The sequence below is a fragment of the Stegostoma tigrinum genome, chromosome 2, assembly GCF_030684315.1.
Source record: "Stegostoma tigrinum isolate sSteTig4 chromosome 2, sSteTig4.hap1, whole genome shotgun sequence".
NCBI classification, from domain to species: Eukaryota; Metazoa; Chordata; class Chondrichthyes; order Orectolobiformes; family Stegostomatidae; genus Stegostoma; species Stegostoma tigrinum.
The window spans coordinates 112,892,489-112,916,146 of NC_081355.1; the positions used below are offsets into that span (position 1 = coordinate 112,892,489).

At 41.6% G+C, this 23,658-nt stretch overlaps 1 protein-coding gene across 3 annotated transcripts in view; it reads right to left on the reverse strand.

Moving 5' to 3' along the window:
• Nucleotides 1-8,514: 8,514 nt before the first annotated feature.
• Nucleotides 8,515-23,658, reverse strand: part of abcb4 (ATP-binding cassette, sub-family B (MDR/TAP), member 4) — a 107,179-nt gene continuing 92,035 nt past the window's right edge. For all 3 annotated transcript variants that reach the window (XM_048552762.2, XM_048552753.2, XM_048552768.2), the window contains exons 24-28: nucleotides 22,203-22,359; nucleotides 21,135-21,332; nucleotides 17,236-17,442; nucleotides 14,113-14,259; nucleotides 8,515-10,945 (exon numbers count right to left, since the gene is read on the reverse strand). In XM_048552762.2, the coding sequence (XP_048408719.1) occupies nucleotides 10,745-10,945; nucleotides 14,113-14,259; nucleotides 17,236-17,442; nucleotides 21,135-21,332; nucleotides 22,203-22,359 (910 nt within the window). In that variant the 3' untranslated portion in view covers nucleotides 8,515-10,744. The remainder of the gene's footprint in view (nucleotides 10,946-14,112; nucleotides 14,260-17,235; nucleotides 17,443-21,134; nucleotides 21,333-22,202; nucleotides 22,360-23,658) is intronic.

Consider the following 23,658-nt stretch of genomic DNA (forward strand, 5'->3'; position numbering starts at 1 on the left):
TTTTCCTTCAAGTTATTTTTAATCAACCTCTCGGTGACTCATTTGCCTGGATGAGTGCAGTTTCAACAACATTCAAAGAATCTCAGCTCCATCCAGGCAAAGCAGGCCACTTGATTGGCCTGTTCTAACACATTATGCATTCATTCCCTCCACCAGCAACGCACAGTGGCAGCAACATGTACCACCCCCAAAGAGTATGTGGGACTTGAACCAAGGCCTCCTGCTCAGAGTAGGGACCGTGCTACAAGCGTCCTTTAGCCTTTCCTATATCATTGGCTGTCCTTGCATAATTTTCTGCATACTGTGCAATATGTCCTTTTCCTACCACTTAGGAGTAAACAGAGCACCCGAGGTACCTCTGAGTAAAGTCATCTAGTTCCCTACAGTCTGTTTATCTTTTAGCTTGTATTTGGAAATTAGCTGTGTTCACCTTCTCTTTGATTTAACCCAAATCAATGCTTCATTCATTTGATTTGACTTCCCTCTTTCCTTCCCTTTATTCTTTTATGCTAGTTTTGTTTTTTTTTTGTTTTGTGCGTATTTGTCTCAATGCATTTGGTAAATTGTGAGCAGTTTCGGGCCCTGTAATCTATGAAAGGATGTGCTGTCATTGGAGGGGGTCAAGAGGAGGTTTGCAGCAATGATCCCGGGGATAAAGAACCTGTCACATGAGGACCAGTTGAGGATTCTGGATCAGTATTTGTAGAATTTAGAAGGATGAAGGGGGGATGTCATTGAAACTTACAGAATACTGAGAGGCCGGGATAGAGGGGAGAAAATGTTTCCACGAGTAGGAGAGATTAGAACCCAAGGGTGTGATGATGCTTTAGAATCGAGATGAGGAGGAGTTTCTTCAACCAGAAGGAGGTGAATCTTTAATAATAGGGGATGTGCACTGATATTTCTTATAGAGGCCATGTTGATTTGCATAAAAGCATTGCTTGTTTTAGAAAATACAATGGATCTCCCACAGAAATGGTCAGAGTTGTGAACATAACTGTTACCCAAGATGGAAATGGGTGTTTACCAAACAGTAACTGTTGAACAAGATTGCAATATGGAATAAATGGACATGATAGGAGTGCTTTGGTAAGGAAGCATATGTTGAGTTTAAACTTGCAGCAAATAATGGATACGACAACAAGGTATAGAGCTGGATGAACACAGCAGGCCAAGCAGCATCTCAGGAGCGTGAAAGCTGACGTTTCAGGGAAGGGTCTAGGCCCAAAATGTCAGCTTTCCTGCTCCTAAGGTGCTGCTTGGCCTGCTGTGTTCATCCAGCTCTATACCTTGTTATCTCGGATTCTCCAGCATCTGCAGTTCCTATTATCTCTAATAGATAGATAGGATAAGTCAGTGAATGATGATAAATGGAGACAAAAGTACAACTGACTTCATTACTAAAGAGCAACACTTCACAGAAAATTCTCAGTCTTCATCTCAGGCAACCAGCTTGTAACTGATGTCCATTTCAAGCCCACCGACTCCCACAGCTACCTAGAATACACCTCTTCCCACCCACCCTCCTGCAAAAATTCCATCCCCTATTCCCAACTCCTCCGCCTCCGCCACATCTGCTCTCAGGATGAGGCATTCCACTCCTGCACATTCCAGATGTCCAAGTCCTTCAAGGACCGCAACTTTCCCCCCGCAGTGGTCGAGAACGCCCTTGACCGAGTTTCCCGCAACACATCCCTCACACCCCACCCCCGCCACAACCGCCCAAAGAGGATCCCCCTCGTTCTCGCACACCACCCCACCTACTTCCGGATACAACGCATCATCCTCCGACACTTCCGCCATCTACAATCCAACCCCACCACCCAAGACATTTTTCCATCCCCACCCTTGTCTGATTTCCGGAGAGACCACTCTCTCCATGACTCCCTTGTTCGCTCCACACTGCCCTCCAACCCCACCACAGCCGGCACCTTCCCCTGCAACCGCAGTAAGTGCTACACTTGCCCCCACACCACCTCCCTCACCCCCAAAATGACTTTCCATATTAAGCAGAGGTTCACCTGCACATCTGCCAATGTGGTATACTGTATCCACTGTACCCGGTGTGGCATCCTCTACATTGGGGAAACCAAGCGGAGGCTTGGGGACCGCTTTGCAAAACACCTCCGCTCGGTTCACAATAAACAACTGCACCTCCAGTCGCGCACCATTTCAACTCCTCCTCCCATTCTTTAGATGACATGTCCATCATGGGCCTCCTGCAGTGCCACAATGATGCCACCCGAAGGTTGCAGGAACAGCAACTCATATTCCGCTCGGGAACCCTGCAGCCCAATGGTATCAATGTGGACTTCACCAGCTTCAAAATCTCCCCTTCCCCCACCGCATCACAAAACCAGCCCAGTTCGTCCCCTCCCTCCACTGCATCACACAACCAGCCCAGTTCATCCCCTCCCCCCACTGCATCCCAAAACCAGCCCAGCCTGTCTCTGCCTCCCTAACCTGTTCTTCCTCTCACCCATCCCTTCCTCCCACCCCAAGCCGCACCTCCATTTCCTACCTACTAACCTCATCCCACCTCCTTGACCTGTCCGTCTTCCCTGGACTGACCTATCCCCTCCCTACCTCCCCACCTGTACTCTCCTCTCCAACCTATCTTCTTTTCTCTCCATCTTCGGTCCACCTCCCTCTCTCTCCCTATTTATTCCAGAACCCTCACCCCATCCCCCTCTCTGATGAAGGGTCTAGGCCCGAAACGTCAGCTTTTGTGCTCCTGAGATGCTGCTTGGCCTGCTGTGTTCATCCAGCTTCACACTTTATTATCTTGGATTCTCCAGCATCTGCAGTTCCCATTATCTCTCCCATCTGAATTAATGTTTTATTGATTTTAGGGGGTTTTTGATGACAGTTACCTAATGTGGGCAGTTGACAATTAGATTAGGTTAGATTAGATTACCTACAGTGTGGAAACAGGCCCTTCGGCCCAACAAGTTCACACCGCCCCTTGAAGCATCTGACCCGGACCCATCCCTTTATAACCCACACACCCCTGAACATTACGGGCAATTTAGCGTGGTTGATCCACCTAACCTGAACATCTTTGGACTGTGGGAGGAAACCGGAGCACCCAGAGGAAACCCACGCAGACACGGGGAGAATGTGCAAACTCCACACAGACAGTCGCCTGAGGCTGGAACCGAACCCGGGTCCCTGGTGCTGTGAGGCTGCAGTGCTAACCCCTGAGCCACCGTGCCACCCCATATATAAATTTAAATATAACTTTCTGATAGTTTATTGAGTTTGAGGCAACAGTTTAGATATGATAGTTAATTAGAGAAAAAAATTGTAAAAATTGGGGATGGTTCACTATAGACTGTTAGCACAGTATGTTTTGGTCTTGGTAAAGTTTGTGGGGGCAGCATCCTGCTATCTAGCTGAGATATTAACTAAGACCTGAGGTCTTCCTCCTTTACTTCTGGTCCATCTTCCAACTGCTTGATGAAAATGGATTAATGAAAAGAACTGCCTACGAGGTCAGTACTCTGCCACTTATTGTTCGATCATATTTCGGAGGGGAGGTTATTTTCTCTGTCAGTCAATTGTCTGATCCAATGGCCACAGGCTAACTGCTCATGAGATTGGATAACCACTGTACCCTTCCCATTTCCATTTGAAGTTTGGTTTTCATTCCTGCTAAGATCAATACCTTTTTATTTTTGAAAACAGTGCACTGACAATAAGATCTATTTGACACCAGATAAGCTTGACCAAATTTCAATGTGCATGATGACCTCCATGTTTTTCATAATTCCTACCTTTGTTTTCATATTCTAGAAGTTTGGAGAGTTAATTGCTTTGAAAACTGTTAAATGAAATTTTATGCTGTACAATAAATGCTAAGAGATTTCTGTTTATGAGGGAACTCAATATTCAACAATTTGTAAACATTTCTTTGTTGGGCTTTTTAGTAGAGCCCTGATTGATACTTATCTCTCACCCAGAATCATGTAAGGAAAATGACCTGCTAATTATCACATGGCTGTGTGTGAAGCCTCATGTGCATTGCCATAGACACCTTACTTTGCATTTTCCGATTACTAAATCTCATGACTCTTCACATTTGCTTACCTGTCCTTTTCTGTCTTTCCTAATATACTCAAATTATACATCTGGCACTGAGCCACAATCTTAATCGCTGAACATTTTTGTAACCATCTTTGGTGCAAAGTGTCCTTTGGATGTTCCACGTCTACCTCCCCTGAAGTTTCAAGTATCATAGCTTCCAGTCTTCAGTGAATTCAATTCACTCAGTACGACGACAAAATATACTGGACAGGCTTTGGGGCATGACAACATCATGGCTGTAATGCTGAAGGCTGCAGACCTAACTGTACTTCCAGCTTCAACACTGGGACCGACCTGTGAATGTGGGAAAATACCCAGGTTTGTCCAGTGCTTAAGACAAAGTGATTTGCTCTTAACTGTCTTCTGAAAAGATATAGCAATATAGATTTCATTTAACAGTGTTCACAGCAATTAAGTGTCCAAACCTCTAGAATTCAGTTACATTAAACCACAAATTTCAATACCTGGCATCAACCCAGGTACTGGAATTGACAACGAAAACAGTCCTGTTCATTCTGCAAAGCTTCCTCCAGCAACCTGTGATGATTCTCCCACAGTTTGGAGAACTGTCTAATCAAGCAATAGCCTGACATAGTCAGATTCACAATAACATCTTGTGGATGACATCCCAAATATCACCATCTCTGGGTGTGTCCTGTCCTACCTGTTGTGGGTCTGGAGTCACATGTAGGCCATGGTAAAGGCAATTTCCTTCCCTAAAGGACATCGTCAAATCGGACAAATATTTCTGACAAATGGCAGTGGTTGATCACCATCTTTTGCTGCTTTCATATTAATCACCACTGAGTGACAAGGTCACAGGATATACTTTGGGTTGAGACCTTCAATGTCTATCAGCAAGAGTGGCTCAGTAACAATAATTACGGTTCAAACTGGCCATGTACAGGGCTGCTAGACTGGGTCTGTGGTAGATCGTAAGGGAACGATCTCATTAATCTACTTGTCGCATATGCCTCTGTCCATGACGATGTTAGTAAGAGTAGTCACCACATATTTCTTGTGGAGACTAAGTTCCATCTTCATATTGAGTATTCGCTCCATATGTGGACCCACTGAACTGTAAGATGGGGCAGACTTCAAACCTACCTCAGGAGCATGATGGAATATTCCCCACTTGCCTGGATCAGTTCAGCTCCAATGACATTCAAAAACTTTGACACCATCCAACACAAAGCAGTGCACTTGATTGGCATTACATCCACAAGCATTCACTCCCTCCACCACCAATGCTCAGTAGCAGCACTGACTACTATCTGCAGAAATTCACCAAATGTCTTTGGACATCATCTTCCAAATCCATAGCCACTTCCATCTAGAAGGACAAGGGCGACAGACATAGGGGAACACCAGTACCTTCAAGTTGCTTTCCAAGCCACTCAGCATCTTGACTTGGAAATGTATATATATTGCTGTTCCTTAACTGGGTCTGAGACAAAATCCTGGAATTTTCTCCCTAATGGCATTGTGAGTCAACCCACAGCAGGTGGACTGCAGTGGTTGAAGAAGGCAGTTCATCACCACTTTCTCAAGGGCAAATAGGGATGGGCAATAAATGCTGGCTAGCCAGGGATGCCCACATTCCACAAATGAATGAAAAGAAACCTAACAATTTGTAACTGGGAATCCATTGGGCCATCAGCAGTGGAATTGTACTCAAATCACACTTTGCAATCTCATGATCCAGCATGTCTCACTTTCCCATCACTATCATGCAGACAGACCTACTCTGTTTCAGTAAACCATGCAGGAAGACACGCCACGAGCAACAGTATGTACATTAAACATGAAGTGTCAACCAGTTTATGCTGCAACATAAGACTATTTATATGCCAAATGTAGATGGAGCAGGCAATAGACAGGGCCAAGTCATCCCACAACTAAAGGATCAGGTCTAATCTCTGCAGTCCTGCCACATCTTGTCCAGCATATTGCTTGACATTAAAACAACGGAGGAGGAGAAATCTCCATAAACATGTCTATCTTCAAGAATGGGGGAGCTGAATATTTCAGTGCAAAAGATAAGGTTGAGGCATTGCCATTCTTCAGCTGAAAGTGTCAACTGGCTGATCCATGAGTGCTTTCTCCAGAAGTCCCAGCATCAGAAATGCTATCTTCAGAAAATTTGATTCATTCCACATGATATCACCAAATGCCCAAAGAAATTGGATCTGCTGAGGACTACACTCTGGCAAAGTACTGAAGATTTGTGCTCCAGAGCTTTCTACACCCCTCACCAACATGTTAAAGTGTAACTATTACTCTGGCATGCATATAACATTAAAAAAAAAACTGTCCCCCTATGTTCTATGTGAAGAAAGTGGGAGAAATCTCACTTGGTTTAATCATCAGCAAGGTGATGGAAGCCATCTTCAACAGTGCCATCAAATGGTATTTGAAAGGAATAATATGCTCACTGTTGCACACTTTGGGTTCTGCCAGGGCCAATCAGATCTTGACCTTATTACAGAGTTGATCCAAACATGGACAAAAGATCCAAACTCTACAGGTGACTTTAGAATGATTGCCCTTGGAATCAAGCAATTCTAGGACAAGTGGAGTAAATGGGACCGGAGGAAAGCTCTTTGTCATTGGAGTCATATGGAATCGTAGAATTGTTGTGGCGCAGAAGAAAGCAACTTGGCCTATTGTGCTTGTGCTCATTTGTAGCATCAATCTCCTGCCTTTCCCCAACCAACACCCCATCACTGCATGCTATTGCTAGTCAAATAATCATCCAATGCCCTTTCTTGAATACCTTATCGGAAGATGAATACCTTATCGGAAGATGGTTGTGGTTTTTGGGAGGTCAACCATCTACATTTCTGCAAATCGTTGACATACGCCCAGGATGATATGTTGTCTCCTCGGTCATCACAGAGTAATTGCAGCTCATTCTTCTGGGGGAAGCTGAACAGCAAGAGGTTGTGGTCCACATTAGTAAGAATGACATAGGGAGGAAGGATGATGTGGCTCTTCAACCAGAATTTAAGGAGCTAGGTGGAATATTAACAAGCAAGACCTTCGATGTAATTTCTGGATTACTCGCAAGGCCATGTGCAAGGGAGTACGGAAATAGCAGGATAAGACAGATGAATGTGTGGCTGGAAAGATGGTGCGGAGGGAGAGTTTTAAATTGCTGGGACACTGGGTCTAGTTCTGGGGGGAAATAACATCTGTGCATAAACAGACAGATTGTACTTGAATCGAGCTGGCACTGAATTCCTTCAGGAATGATGTGTTACTGTAATTTGGAGGCTTCTAAACTATCATGTCAGAGATATGGGAATCAGCAAAGAATATTAGAGAAGAATAATGACGTGCCCAAAATATGGAGAGACAGACAGTAGTAGTAAAGACAATAATATGTCAATAGCTGAAGCCTGAAAAAGGGAGAAAGCAAGGAGTTTTAAATCAGGATTAATATACATTGTATGTACATGCTGAGAAAATAATAAATAATGCTGGGGAGTTACAGGCACAGATTATCATGTGAAAATAAGATGATGTGGTGATGACAAAATGAGGTAGCTCAAGACCATTCAGGACTGAACACAAGGTCTTCAGGAAAATAGGGAATAAAAGGAAAGAGGAAGGGTGGCAGTATTGGTTCAAGAGAGCTTTGTGGTGCTGAAGATGGAGGATGTCCCAGAGAGATAGAGTACAGAATCAATTTGACTAGAACTAAAGAATAAAAAGGATACAATAACATTGCTTGGTATATTCAATAACATGCCATCTATGGGAATGGTGTAGATGATCAAATTTAGAGGAAAAATTCCAGAGATTTCAACATTATAGAATCATTATAATGGGAGACTTAAACCAATCAAAGGTATCCTGGGACAGGGGTAGTCTATAAGGCGCAGCAATCCAAACATTCTTGCGTTTGAAGGATAGCACAGTGGCTCAGTGGGTAGCACTACTGCCTCACAGTGCCAGAGACCCACGTTCAATTCCACCCTCAGATGATTCTCCCTGTGTCTGCGTGGCTTCCCTCTGGGTGATTTGGTTTCATCGCATGGTCCAAAGATGTGCAGGTTGGGCGGATTGGCCATGGGAAATGCAGGGATGGGGGTGGACCTGTGTGGGATGCTCTTCAGAGAGTTGGTGTGGACTTGATGGTTCAAATGGCCTGCTTCCATGCTGTAAGGATTTTATAAAAATTTTCCAGTGTTACTTCCAGATCCGAGATGAGGTTCACCAATTCCTATAACTCCACATGGGATACCCATGAGATACCCCAAACAGTTAAGTTCCCAGGTAAAAAGGAATGAGCTAGCTTCCCATCTTTACTCACCCACCGTTATAGTTTCCACAAGGTTAGTGTGGATATGTTTCTCCCAAACTGAATCCAAGCTTCAAAAAGGAACCATTTTAGCCAGGTATTTTTGAATTAATAAACAGAGTTTATTCATTACTGCACACAAGAAAACATACTAACACAACAGACATAGGCACTGATTACCTATCAGAGGTGGTGCACAAAGCTGAAAGGTTAAAAAGAAACTGATGTGCAAATTGAGATGAAAAGTGGATTGTTGAACATTCAGTTAGTATTTGCAGTAGCATCGTCATTGGTACTTGAAAAGTTAGTTTTACGAGCCAAAATTTTGCAGCTTGGTTGAAATTCTATAGTTGATTCCTTTCACGTTGAGAAAGAGTACTTTTGTTCTGTTTACCTTGTGCCTGGCTGTAAGCTAGCTGACATCTCACACTCCGGGTGCAGGTAATCCACGGACCAACTGAAAACCTTGAATATGTAGCTTCCAACATTTTGAAGCATAAGATCACTTTTTGAATTTAAGGGTGACTCAGAATCTATCACTAAGAAAATGTAAAATATAACATTTTTAATTTTTTTCTATTTAAATATAAATATATATAATTCTCTACTCACTAAGTGACAGTCTGATACCTGTGAGTGCACATTATCCCCCAGTGCCTGTTAGTCTCGGTTGTCATCTTGCGACTGAAGAAACCCCTTGTGATATACTTTGGATTGCCATAATTATTTCTCCTTTGATCTTAAAGTCTTTGAATAAAGAGTTGGAGGTCACAGTCATGGCTTCTTTTTGTCACTTCACCATCCATAAACGATTGTTTATCTTTTCTCAAAAAATGGTAAACACGTGATGCTTCTGTACCTTGGCTTACAAACAGAATGACTGTTGAGCTTTCAAAATGACCTTCAGTTCATTAACCTTTGTCCACAGCATGATCAAGGGAAATCAGTTGTTGAATTTATTGCATATCATTGTGTGGTGTTTCAAATTTCCCTTTCGACATATTGATACACTTCAATGACATATAAGGCAACCATTCTTACCTTTGCAAGTTGTACATTTTTGGTCTCTTTATGGAAGGTACAAGTCCATCACTCATTGTTTCTGCTAGCTAGGGATGCGTTTTGTTTTAGCTAAGGGGAAAACCAAGATACCACTAGCTACCACAGCCTACAACTGAGAACCTAACTTGGGTTACATATGTACATAGCGTAAGATAAACAAACAAGTGTAAAGGCTATTTTCAACCAAATGTTATGGCTTGTTCATACAGGCTGGGAATACAGGCACAACAAATATAAAGCACACTCAACCTTCACTGGTGGGCTGCATTATCAGATTTGTTGAACTCAAATGTAAGCGGTATCTAGATGGTTTAAAAGAAATTACATAATGAAAGTTTGCTGTTTCATTATGAGCTTCAGGGAGACAACATCTTTCAAAGAAGTTTGGCCTTCCAATTTTCAACTGAAAGTATCCTGCCAGATAATTTACAGTACAAGAAATAAACAAAGTTGGTTCTATTATTCAACACTATGTTCCACAAACTTTTATTCTTTAAACCTGCAAATTTGAATGGTCCATTTCCTGCTCTGATTTTAATTATACTCAAAAGCTTTCCAGGGTCCAGAAGAATCTCTAACTTCTCCTGGGACTGAACCAAATTGTACGACAGCTCTCAGGAATTCACTTTGACTCATCTCAGTTTTCAAACTTGTCCTCTGACCTGAAAAAAAATAGCTGGATACATTAAGATCTTCCCTTGTTTGAAGTTTACTTTCAGATCTTCCCTCCACTGCTATATCAGTTTTGAATTGAGTTGACTGTCCATTAACGTGGCTGAGCTCTCTTTTGTCTGGTTCAGAAGGGTCAACTACTTCCCCTTGCAATAGCTGCAGTACTTCTTCTAAAGGAGGTGTGTCATCGTCTAATTATATATGTTCTAATGGATGGATATCCAGGGTGTCCAATTTTTTTAATGGCATTTACATTAAATCATTAACTTATTTGAGATGTTGACAGCACTGTTTCTGTCATTTGAGGACTCTTTCTGGTCTTTGCACATTTTTGAAATTGCTTCACTTTCTTGCAAAGATGACACTCTTGAGATAGAGCTGGGCATAGCTTTTGTTTTTGTAAATTTTTCCTAGCTCTGCTCCTTGGACTATGACCCTTCGCAGCATCAACAAAATTGAAGCCCTTTGTGTTGATTTATCCTGTGATTGTTTGGAGTGTTGTTCCATGGGATTACTTTTTCACTGGTATTTAACAGAAATTACGACTGAGCTACTAATTACAATGTCTCAATTATTGAAATGTAATAATTTCATTTTGTTTTTCTTTCCTTAAGTCACTCAGTTTTTTCCCATTTGTGCAGTCACTAGATTGTAGTATAGACCTTGGTTAGCAAGAAGCTGATGATGTGTTCCTTCCTCTGCAATCCGGCCATTACTAAACACTACTATTTTACTGGCATTCTGGATGGTAGACAGACGATGAGCTATAACAATGCAGGTACGTCCCTCTCTTGCTTTGTCCAGTGCTTCTTGGACAATCTGTTCAAATGGATAAAATGACAAAATGAAATCTCTGAAAGGTCAAATTTGCTGAATAATTCTGACCACTGAGATTTATAAAACTATATCTGACTGACGCTCGTAGAAATTGATGGCTTTGCATTTCTAAATCAATGACTCAGTGTGGAATGCGTATAAGCCACTGAGGAAAACCTATGTTATGCAGTATAATGAAAAACTGGAACCATTCAAAGCTAGAATTTTGCACAGTAGCTTCTTCAGTGGCCCACTTACACTTCACCCAAATCTTAATTCCAAAAACCTATTTCTTGCATCATTATCTGCGGTAAATCATCTTCCCCATCACCTCTTTCTTCACTAAACTACAGTAACTGCTTATCAAAACAAAATTTAACAAAACCTTATCCTTGTTTACAAGTCTCGCTGTGATCTTAAACGATTTCCAACCCTAATTCAAATCTTCCTATCTACTGAGTCTATTAGAGCCGGTTAGTTCAGTTGTCTGGGCAGCTATTTTACAACACAGAGTGATGCCAACAGCATAAATTTAATTCCCACACCATCTCAGGTCCTGCCTTCTCAACCTCACTTGGGGTGTGGTGACACTCAGGTTAAATTCACCACCATGTAGCTTTACCTCATGAGAGAGCAGCCCTATTGTCCTCCGGGCCCATGTCTACCTTACTCAGACCACTTTCTTCGATATCCTCCATCTTTCCGTTCAAACATCAGGCATCAGCCAACTTGGCATTACCCTCTGGAACCTCCTAATTTTGAACTCTGCTACACATCTCCCCATCTCCTTCTTTACCCACCACCTTTGGATGGTCTTCCCACTGAACTACCTCATAGACATTCATGACTCTTGAATTTGATGACAGATTTCCAAGCTTCAGCAGCAGGGAAGGATTTGGGTTATTATGGAATTAAGACCAATTCTGGGGAAGTTGGGATCTGTACAAACTGGATGGCTTGCATTCAGTGGAATGGGAAAACATCAAAGAACAAAGAACAAAGAAAATTACAGCACAGGAACAGGCCCTTCAGCCCTCCTAGCCTGCACCAATCTAGATCCTCTATCTAAACCTGTCGCCTATTTTCCAAGAATCTGTTTCTCTCTGCCCCCTGCCCATTCATGTATCTGTATAGATACATCTTAAAAGATGCTATCATGCCCGTCTCTACCACCTCCGCTGGCAACGCGTTCCAGGCACTCACCACCCTCTGCCTAAAGAACTTTCCATGCATATCTCCCTTAAACTTTTCCCCTCTCACCTTGAAATCATGACCCCTAGTAACTGAGTCCACCACTCTGGGAAAAAGCTTCTTGCTATCCACCTTGTCTATATCGCTCATGATTTTGTTGACCTCAATCAGGTCCTTACAGGGGCATTTGTTAGTGCTATGGGGGAGGATTTAACCTCGAGTGGCAGGGGAATAGGAACCTGAGAGGGGAAGAAGAATGAGAAAATAAAGGAGAAATGGAAGTCCGAAAAGTAAAAACAAAAGACAGAGGAAACAAGGGTTAGCGGCATTGAGTGTTGTGGAACAACATGATTGTGTAAAAAAGTCAAGAAGTCAGCTCTAAAGGTGCTATGTCTGAATGCATGGAGTATTCACAATAAGGAAGATGACTTAAGGACACAAATAGTGTAAACAAGCATGATATGATTACAATTACAAAAACATAGCTGCAGGGTTAACAAAACTGGAAACTCAACATTCTTGGGTATTCAATCTTTCGGAAGGACGTGCAAAAAGGAAAATAAGAGATAGAGTGACAATTGTTGTGAAAGATGAAGTCAGTGAAATAGTGAGAAAAGATAAAGCCTTACAAAATATGTGGGTACAAACAGTCTGGACAGAGACTTTGGTTTACTGGGCCTGTATTCACTGGAGTGGAGAAGAATGAAAAGGGATCCCGTTGCAAAATGCTGGCAGGACTGGACAGTCTGGATTCAGGGATGATGATTCTCTTGGCTGAGCTTGATGTAACAAGGGGTGCAACCTCAGCTTATGGAGTTGGCCATTTTTGACTGAGATGAATAGAACTGTCTTAACTCAGACCTGGGTGAAGACTGGCAAAGTCATGAATGAGAGACAGAAAGAATGAAAGAAAGAAAGAACGCAAGATTTCTAAAGGAGTCAAAGAGGAGATAGGGAGACAGCAGTAGTATGATCAGAATCAATGGGCTGAATGGCCTACTCCTCCTGCTATATGCTATGTTTCTATGAGTACGCTTTAAAACCATCCATTGAGCAGTGGTGTTTGTTCCCTGGACACCCTTTTTTGCTATGAACAATATGTTTTATTTGCTGTAATCAAAGTGCATGAAATATATTAATAACATCAACTGCATTGCTCAGCAAACTTCTCTGCAAGAATAAACATGTCCAATATTTGTGATGAGAAACTGGCCACAGTCCTGAATCTCCCCTCCCCCTGCCACATCCCAAAACCAGCCCAGCTGGTCCCCACCTCCCTAACCTGTCCTTCCACCTATGCCCTCTTCCCACCTCAAACTCCACCCCTATCTCCGACCTACTAACCTCATTCCACCCCCTTGACCTGTCCGTCCTCCCTGGACTGACCTGTCTCCTCCCTACCTCCCCAATTACACTCACCTTTACTGACTCCATCCCCACCTCTTTGACCAATCTGTCTCCTCTCCACCTATCTTCTCCTCTATCCATCTTCTATCCGCCTCACCCTCTCTCCCTATTTATTTTATTACCTCCTCCCCCTCCCCCTTTTCTGAAGAAGAGTCTAGACCCGAAACGTCAGCCTTCCTGTTCCTCTGATGCTGCTTGGCCTGCTGTGTTCATCCAGTTCTACACCTTGTTATCTCAAATAGTCCTGAAACCTTTGAGTGGTAGGAATTTTCCTCTGCACATGAAATCAACCCAGAGTTATCCCTTACTCTCTCATCTGCCATTTTTTCATAAGCAACTTTGCAGATCTATTTTTTTACAAAACCAATCATATTCTCCTGCAGAAACAAACTTGGGCGTAAATATTCATTGTAGTACTCCTGACACATTTGTATGTTCTGCACACGGTTTGGAATTTGGATGTGTACAGGTACCATACTTTTTCCCCACTATTTACTTCCTCTTGTGCATCTTACAGTTATAATGAAATTGTCTCCAAACACTTTGTACTCGTCCAACAAGTGAAGCCTCACCATTTCACTTTCAGTATCCAGTGCTGAAGTAGCTTCATCCAAGAGGAGGATCTTGGGATTTCGGACTAAGGCTCGAGCAATGGCAACACGCTGTTTCTGACCTCCAGATAGCTGGGCACCCTTGTCTCCTACACATGTACTGTATTTCTACATAAATTGAATAAAATAACAAAATTAGTGACGAACAATTTTAGAAAGAGCTGCATTTTATGATATTTGTATAGATTCTTCTTGTTTTACTTGCACTGTCTATAAGATCGTATGATGTAGGAGCAGAAGTAGGCCATTCAGCCCATTAAGTCTGCCCTGCCGTTCAACGAGATCATCACTGATCTGATAACCCTCCACTCACTTTCCTATCTTTTCCCGAGAACCCTTGATTTCCCAAGCCATTAAAAATCTGTCCATCTTGGCTTGAATACACTCAATGACACAGCCTCAAAAGCCTTCTGGAGTTCACCCTCAGAAGAATTCCTCCTCATCTCTGTACTAACCAGGAGATCTCTTAATCTGATGCTATACTCTCTGCTCTTCGACTCTCTCTCAGCATCTATCTTGTCATGCACTGCCATCACCCCACCCAAGAATCTTACAAAGAATCTTATATGTTTCAACATGTCTCATTCTTCTAAACTCCAGTGAGTACAAAACCCAACCTACACAACCTCTCCTCACTGTACAATCCCTTCATACCCTGGGTCAACCTTCTGTACCTTCCCTAGACTGCTTCCAATGCCAATAAATGCTTCCTTAGATAAGGGAACCAAAACTACTATCAATATTCCAGGTGTGGCCTATCTTGTGCCACACATAGTTTTAGCAAGGCTTGCCTATTTTTAATTTCCCTTTGAAATAAAGGCTAAGATTTTATTTGTCAGCTATTGCTAGCTGTACTTGGATGCTAGCGTTGTGTCATTTATGGATGATGACTCCCAAATCCCTCTGTTCTGTGGCCTTCTGAAGTCTTTCTCCATTTAAATAACATTCAGCTCATCTATTTTTCCTGTCAATGCAAACCATACATTTTTCCCACACATATTCCTTCTGCCAAACTTTTTGCCACTCGATTAACCTGTTTATATCACCCTGCAGGCTCCACCATCCTCACTACTTGTCTCCGACTTGTTTTTATGTCAATCATGAACTTAGCAATGGTACATTCACTTTCCTCATCCAAGTCATTTTAAATACCCTGAGCCACAATTAACTACAAATCTATTACTTTTTGACATTAATTGAATGTTTCTGACATACAAAATTATAAATAACTTCATATTTGCATGCATAAAATGATCCTTGTTCAGAATACTGTGGTACTGCTGAAAGAGATGACCTGACTCAGAACAGAAAGCCTGTTGTAGCAGATGGAGAGAGGTGATTGGTGATGGTTTAACCTTAGGTCATGACGCCTCAGGAATGAAGGGACGTTGAGAATAAGAACTCTTTCATGGTAATCTCAACTGGTGGCAGACTGAATCCACTCTGCAGTACAAAACAGCTAGTCAGCCAAATGAGCTAACCAACTTCCAATGTAGTAGGTAATACAGAATGTTATAGAAAAAAGAAATAAAGATCCTTACCGAGCCAACACAGTGCAGAGCTGGAGAAGCACAGCAGACCAGGCAGCATCCATCTTCGTTTTTTGAAGAAGGGTCCGACCCAAAACATCAACTTTCCTGCTTCTCTGATGCTGCCTGGCCTGCTGTGTTCATCTAGCTCCACACTGTTTTATCTCTGACTCCAGCATCAGCAGTTCTTACTATTTTGAAGTTCCTTCCCTGTCCACGTAAAGGGCTACATTCTCCCTGAGCCACAAAGATAAGTCAGGAGACAGGACTGGGTGGTTAAAATTGCAAAATAATATGACATATTCCCACCTAAACAGAAATCATCCAGAGACGGGCTCAACAAGACAAGGTCTACATGATAATAGGGAACAACCCATTAAGCCTATCAATTTGGGGATTGGGGAAATGTTTCGGTGCCACTGGGATCTTTCTGATGATGGGTCATTTTCCCCCTCCACCATCTTATTGGAGGTGAATTGCAGTCACTTCCTGGCAGTAAACCAGGCTTCTTGAAGAACATCAAAATCTTCTCTCAGTCACCTCAGCATAGACTCGCTGGGGCATGACGTTTATAGCAATATCATGGCCATCCATTGTAGGGGTTCTGCCTCCATATCAATGGGCTGGCAACTGGGGCAATGCATGAATTTTTAAAGCGCTCATTATTTTACAGAAAGGACTTTCATGTTGAGTTGCCCACATGGTCTCCAGCCTGCCTCGGCAACATCCACCTCTCTCCTGATGAAGTTACAGATCAGACATCACGGCATATCCTCCCTGGCCTGTCCACTGGCCTGAATTGGTCAGGACTGCCAGAGGCAGCTTCTCAATTGGATGCATGTGAGAAGAAGACAACCAACTGGGGAGGCAAGGGACTGTTAATCCTGAGACGCAGGTAATGTTCTGAGGACCTGCATTCGAATCCCACACAGGCAGGTGGTGGAATTTGAATTCAATCAAAATCTGGCACTAAGAATCTAATGATGACTATGAATCCATTGTTGATCGTTGAATAAGCTCAGCAATGTCCTTTAGGGAAGGAAACTGCCGTCCTTACCCGGTCTGACCTACATGTAACTCCTGACCCACAGCAATGTGGCTGACTCTTAACTGCCCTCTGGGCAATTAGGGACGGGCAAGTAAATGCTGCCTGGCCAGCGACGCCCTCATCATGCGAATGAATTAAAAAACCTTTCCACAATTACTTCTGAGTTCCCAACCTAAAATTGATGCCAATTTTGTGATTTTTTCCCCCCAGTTGGATCACACCAGCCCAAGACATGTACAAAACTACTGGGAAGGAATAAAATAAGGAACGCACATCATTCTTCAGCTGGAGGATATCATTTACCTTACTCATTGATTGAATAAAAATATTTATTATTTTGCTTGATCCCTAATCTCATGGTGAGGACTGACAACATTGAGAACAGGCAGCTGATCTTTAGGTTAACATGTGCTTCTCTCCCTCACTTTGGATAAACAGGCTGTTCTATTCATGTTACATTACTGAGTTGTTGCAAGCTGATATGAATGCAATCATGTAGAAATTTACCTGAGGCAGAGTTTCAATAAATGCATGTATATTTGCCGCTTTGGCTGCAACCTCTATCTCCTCCTGGGATACAACTCTGCTGTTGTCTCCATAGGCAATGTTCTCAGCAATACTGCAGTCAAACAAAACGGGTTCCTGGGACACAATACCCATCTGTGCCCGAGCCCACTGAACATTGAGATCCTTCACATCATGCTCATCTAAAAGCTGGAGAAAAATTATTTCAATAATCAGTGCTGTGTTGCATTGTGACACCAAAGTTGATGTACACTGTAGACACAGGAGTATGAAAAGATGTTCAAGCTAAGGATGTATATAAATTCCAGGGCAAAACAACATATGGCAATTTCATTGTTAATGGCTATCACATACACAGGACGGCAACAAGGAAAGACATTGATCTCTGCAACAACATTAACAGACACTTCCTACAGGTGCAGGTGTTGAATAATATCATGACAAATACTGACTGATCACACTTAAATAAAATGGCTTTGTTATTGCATATTTTCACTTGTTGCAAATAAATATTTTCAACCATGTGGCCAATGATGTGGGAGCTGTTGGTGCACAATCTATGCGTATTCAACTATCTACAGCAGGGCCAGTGAAGTTCTGTAACTGAAAATATCAAATTCTGTTACTTTTTTCTCATACAGAATTGAATTCTGTACTTCAGTTAATTTTTCTGTGAAAATACAACCCATGGTCTTTTCAATGCTGTAATTAATCTGTATGTCTATCCTCACTTCCTCAAATAATCAAATTTTAAGAAATAACTGGCAATATAGATAGTTTAAAAATTGTTGTCGTGTACAGATATTTTAGAGACGTGTGTGACTTGTACTGCAATGTGTTGCTATTTTATAAGGTTCTCAACTTTGAAAAGTCATATTTTTCTACAGGAGGATAAATATTTTCAAATGCCAGAGGAAAATGAGGAATAACATCACTACCTTCTCTTTGTTTAAGATATAAACACTCCCCACCCCTGCTGACTTCCTGTACCATATTGTTTATCAGCTTCAAAGAGTTGGTTTTGTAGAAATGCATAAGCATCTGTTCCCAGTGTTTCACAAACATCAGTATTAATTCTCAAACATGTTTCACATGTTTAGTGCAACGATCAGAATTCCATGTACTACCATATCTCAGTTGAAACATCACTGTTAAAACTCTAACCCTTTCCATTGTGCCTCCCAAGATAGGAATTCTGAAGAATATGAAAAGACAGGCACAGATTTAAAATTATAACTTCAAATGTATTGGTTTAAGCACAATTCAACATGCACGCTGGATGGGGACTTCAATGTCCATCATGAAGAATGACTTGGTAGCTCCAATACTGACTGAGCTGGTTGAGTCCTGAAGGATATATTAAACAAACTGGTGCATAGGAACTGGTAAATGAACACATTAAAAAAAAAACTCCTTGATCTGCCTTTTGCCAATCCACCCCTCCCACGTGCATCTGTTATGACAGTATTGGTGGCAGCAATCACAACACAATCTTTATGGAAACTGAGATAACAAAGCGTGGAGCTGGATGAACACAGCAGGCCAAGCAGCATCTTAGGAGCACAAAAGCTGATGTTTCCGGCCTCGACCCTTATCTCTGATACAACTTTGTGGAAAGTAAGTTCAGTCTTCACGATGAGTACATTGCGTGGTGTGGTATTGCCCCTACACTAAATGTGATCCATTCAGAACAGATCTACAACATAGCTGTGATGCACAGTGGGCCATCAGAATCAAAAAATTCTATTCCACTACAATCTGTAACATCGTGGCCCGTCATATAGCATAACCCGACCTATAATCCAGTGCAGTTACTCACCCTGGTTCAAAGAGATGTTTTAGAGTAGAATGCCAGGAGCAGCACCAACCATACCTAAAAATATGCACCAACCTGCCAAAGCTACCACACTGGACGACATGCTATCCAAAGTCAGAGTTTAGCAATATCACAAACAACAGATTCGGCCAAACCTCACCAGTTGCAAATGTTGGATGACAGTGAAGCGACTAACCAGAGAAGGTTCTATGACCATCCCCATCCTCATGGCAACACAGACACCAGCAAGCTCCCCACAAGGTTACCCACCGTCCTGATTTGGAAGCAATTGTTGGTGGGACAAAGTCCTGGATAGCCCTATCCTATACAAGCAGCTGCTCCACAAGAATGTCAGCAGTTTAAGAAGATGGGACTTTGTCAAGAGATGGGCAATAAATGCTTACATGGCCAGTGATATCCACATTTCATAAACGGTTTAAAATGAGAGTTCACTTGTAAAGTTATCTCGCAAAATGAACAGAACTGATAAACATGAAGATATTCTTTAGATTGAGGGGTCAGTTTCATGGCAACAGTCCTTCCTGCCCATATGTACATGTCAGTTTTTTCACCTGGACATGGACTAGCATTGGTAATACCATTTGCTGCTCAGGGCAAGGTAAATACAGTAGTCGGAGAGAGTTGGACAAATTACAGGGACGTATGAAATAGAACACAGCAATCTCAAAATGACCTAAAGAGTGTAAAAGGGAAAAAATACTGGGGGTTGAGAGCAATTCCTGAGCAAGGAAGAACCTGAAGCAGTTTTTACAGTTTCCGCTATCCCAAGACTTTTACACATTACAAAATGGGTTTAATGACCTCACAAGGATGATCGATGTGTTGAGGCACTGTGCACTGTTTAGTGTCTGAAATTCTTCAGGTTAATGATGTCAACCTGAGAAAGGTTCAGAAAATTGTCTTGGTCAGGCCTCATTTGAATACTTCCACTGAAATGAAATCAACACTGACAGAAAGATCACCAATTGAGAAGATTCTCATGTGAAACTTTGACTATTGTGTGTTTCTCATCACCTCTGTGAAAAACCTTCTTAGTCAATAAAACCAAATGGTTGTTTTCTCTTTGGTAATCTGACTCCATTAAGAAGAAAATTGCATGTCCCATTAAAGTCAGCATCAGTGAGTTTCTCTCTGCAAGGACAAGGTGATGTCTGACAAATACACACCAGGTCAGCAAGTGCTACCTGGGAGATTCAGTTTCACATAAATTCAAAGCTGTGGTGACTTTCGCTGCTTTTGTTTAAATACTGCATTGGAGTTTGACAGCCATGGAAGGTACGTTCATAATGTGGTCAAACATGTTGATTATCAACTTGCACATCCTTTCAATACAGCAATGATAGGCTATGAAAATGTGAATATTTTTTGGTCAGCTACAGCCACATGGTCGTTGCAGTACAACAACCTCCCCATTTTAAAAGACTCCACGCAGAAGTTTTTGCTCGGGGCTATATTTCATTTTATTGGTAGATTAAAATTACAGTGATGAAGTCCTAGAACATGTTCAAAACTGACATCCATGGTGAAAGGTTGGGATCAATCAAGCCAGCTTTCACTCTGAGGTCTCACTTGCCCAATATTAACTTTGGCTGAGACCACAAGAGGTGGTTTGCAGATTCAGTAGTGAAATTGGATCCAGCCAAGTCCAATAAACAATGGTGGGACAGATTCAGATGTTAAGGGCTCTTGTGTCAGTGATAGCGTCCTTACCTCCAAGCTAGGAGGCCTGGTTCAAATTCCACCTGCTCCAGAGGTGAGCATGTTTATTACAAAATACCAAGAAATCAGATGTTTGCGACAATGGCAGGGCTCTGGGAAGCAAAGATCCAATTAAATCTTTTTGGACTGTATTTGAAGTGGTGGTCTGACTCATGAGCTCATAAATCATGTTGCTCAGTGCAGAGTACCAAAACTGCCCATAAAATAGTGGAAATTCTGACAAAATTCCAGATCAAAGTTTCCATAAACCCAGCTTTCCTGCAGTTTGTGTAAAATGTGAAAGATGATTCTACCGGTCAGGAGAAACATGATCTTGATCACTTACCACTCTTCCATGTAGTGGGTCATAGTACCTCTCTAGCAGCTGTACAGTGGTGCTTTTCCCACAGCCACTGTTACCCACTAGAGCTAAGGTTTGTCCCTTCCCAACTGAAAGCGTCAAACTTTGCAACACTGTCACATCAGGTCGAGTAGGATAGTTAAAGCCAACATCTTCAAACTTCACTATTCCTTCAAAAGATGCCTTTTTAAAAAAATAATAACAATTAATACTGCCTCAAGATGCACACATTTCCTGAATTACATTTGTAAAGATATATCTTTCCGACAATCAGATGTTTATTTGTACAATTAGAAAACAAGAGTATATTAGACAAGACAGAAGTTTACACATTGTCACACAAATATTTTACCGGAACTCACATTTTTGCGATTAAACATCAGGACCTATTTTTAGCCCTCAAGGTTTCGACTGTGAAGAACTTTTTGAGTTCAAGCATTCTTGGCCAAATGCAATAAAACAGAATTGATCCCAATGTAAGGAATGTTCAACTCTTAAATTGTTACAGGAAAGTCAGCTTCACTAAAATAATGTGAGCAGGTTATGCCAGCAGCCCATTAACCCATCTTTTATGCCCCTACACATTTCCATAATATAAACTGTACATGCTGGAAACACTGAAGGCCTGACAATATCGATAGAGAGAGAAATTGAGTTAATATTTCAAGCTATTGACCTTTTGTCAGAACGTGAAAACATTACTAATGTTAACAAGTTTATAGCATGTTAGGTCATTAACCTGCAAGGTTAAAACTGTTTCTCTTTCTTTCAAGCTGCTGCGTGAACTATTAAGCACATCCAACTGTTTCTGTTTAATTGTCAGGTTTCCAGCACTCAAAGTATTGTGCCTTTGTAAACATATCTATTGTTAAATGTTATAATTTGTCTAGACTCCTGGAAGCTTACAAACATTTCTGACATCATAATCCAAACAAATGAAATTGTTGCTGCATAGTTTTGGTAAATTGTTTTGTGGGAAGTTGCTCCTGAATTACCCAAGATTGAAGCATTTCAGAGACTTACATTTCCTAACTTTTACAGTGAAATACTTACAGGGACAAGACCACTTTCACTGTAGCTGTCTATAGATGGTGTTTGATCAAGTAGCATTCTGATGTGAGCTGCTGAGATCTTGGCCTTTGCGTAGTCAGGTGCAAATGAGCTTGTCTGCCCCAAAGCCATAGCTCCAAATACAATTGCTGAGAATACACTGAAATGGTTACAAATTAAATTAAGCAAAACACAATCTTAAATTAGTCACGCGCCAACATTTATAGAAGCATTTAGCAAATTGTTATACACTACATAAACATTTCATTGCAACATCAGAACTATGTATCAGATGTAAACATGTTGTAAAATAACAGTCTCTGACAAAATGCATTTAATAGATGGTGCACTGGCAACAATAGGCTACTTGTTACAAATTTATTTATAAACAGAAATGTAGTGATTGGTGGATCTTATTAACAATGAGATTGTTGACCAGGGTTGCTAACCTGGGCCAATTAGGGAGCCCTAGCTGACCAATATAAACAGAGGGTTGAGACTCTCCTTGCTTCAAGGAACTGACTCAGAGTTGGCTGGCCACAAGCAGTGTACCGTGCACAGGTAAATAAAGGGTGATTTGGTGACGGGATACAGGCTTCTGTGCAGTTATTTCAAGAAAGGTGCTAATTATACCAGTGTACAATAACAGCAGACAACATTTAGAATGTCTCTTTTCACATCCTCACCAGTGATCTTCAGTAGTCACCAGAAAGACCATTACAGTTACTTAAGGACATCTTGCCCTGAACTCAGGGCAGTGAGGAACAGAGAAGCTGAGTCTTCCTTCTTAGTAGTGCTCCACACAACAAACAACAAGAGGAAGTGAAACTAACGGAACATAAAAGAAGGCAAAAGCACAAAAACACACAAGGAAGAAAATATTTAGAACAGTGGTAGGTAGATTCTTTGAGACAGAAAGAAAATGAGAAAATATTGGACACATCTGATAGAATTATATCAGAGGGGAATTACAAAACGGAAACAAACCATTCAGTCCACGTTAGTTTCTATCCTCTCTGTAAGGAGTGGTTGCAGTCCCATTTTCTTACTCTGTTTTCATATCTTTTTACTTACTTTCATCTGACCAACTATATAAGCTATTCTTAAATTTTGATAATGTCTCTGCGTCAATCTTTAACTCTGGTAATGCATTTCACAGCCTCAAAACTATTTCTCCTCTGTTCTAGATTGCCTACTTTTCATTTTGAATCTCTATCCTCAATTATAGCAAGTGGTCTATTTCAATCTACCCTGTACCATTCTGTCATGTATTAAAGATTCCTATCAAATGCCCACATTCTCCTTCATTGCAACAAGAATTTTAGAGATTTCGTGATGGAAAGAAAGCCCATGTCCTTGTTCACCAGTCACTGAAGGTGCAGCAGGCATTAAAGAAGGCAAACGGTATGTTGGCCTTCATTGTGAGAGGTTTCAAGTACAGGAGCAGGGATGTGTTGTT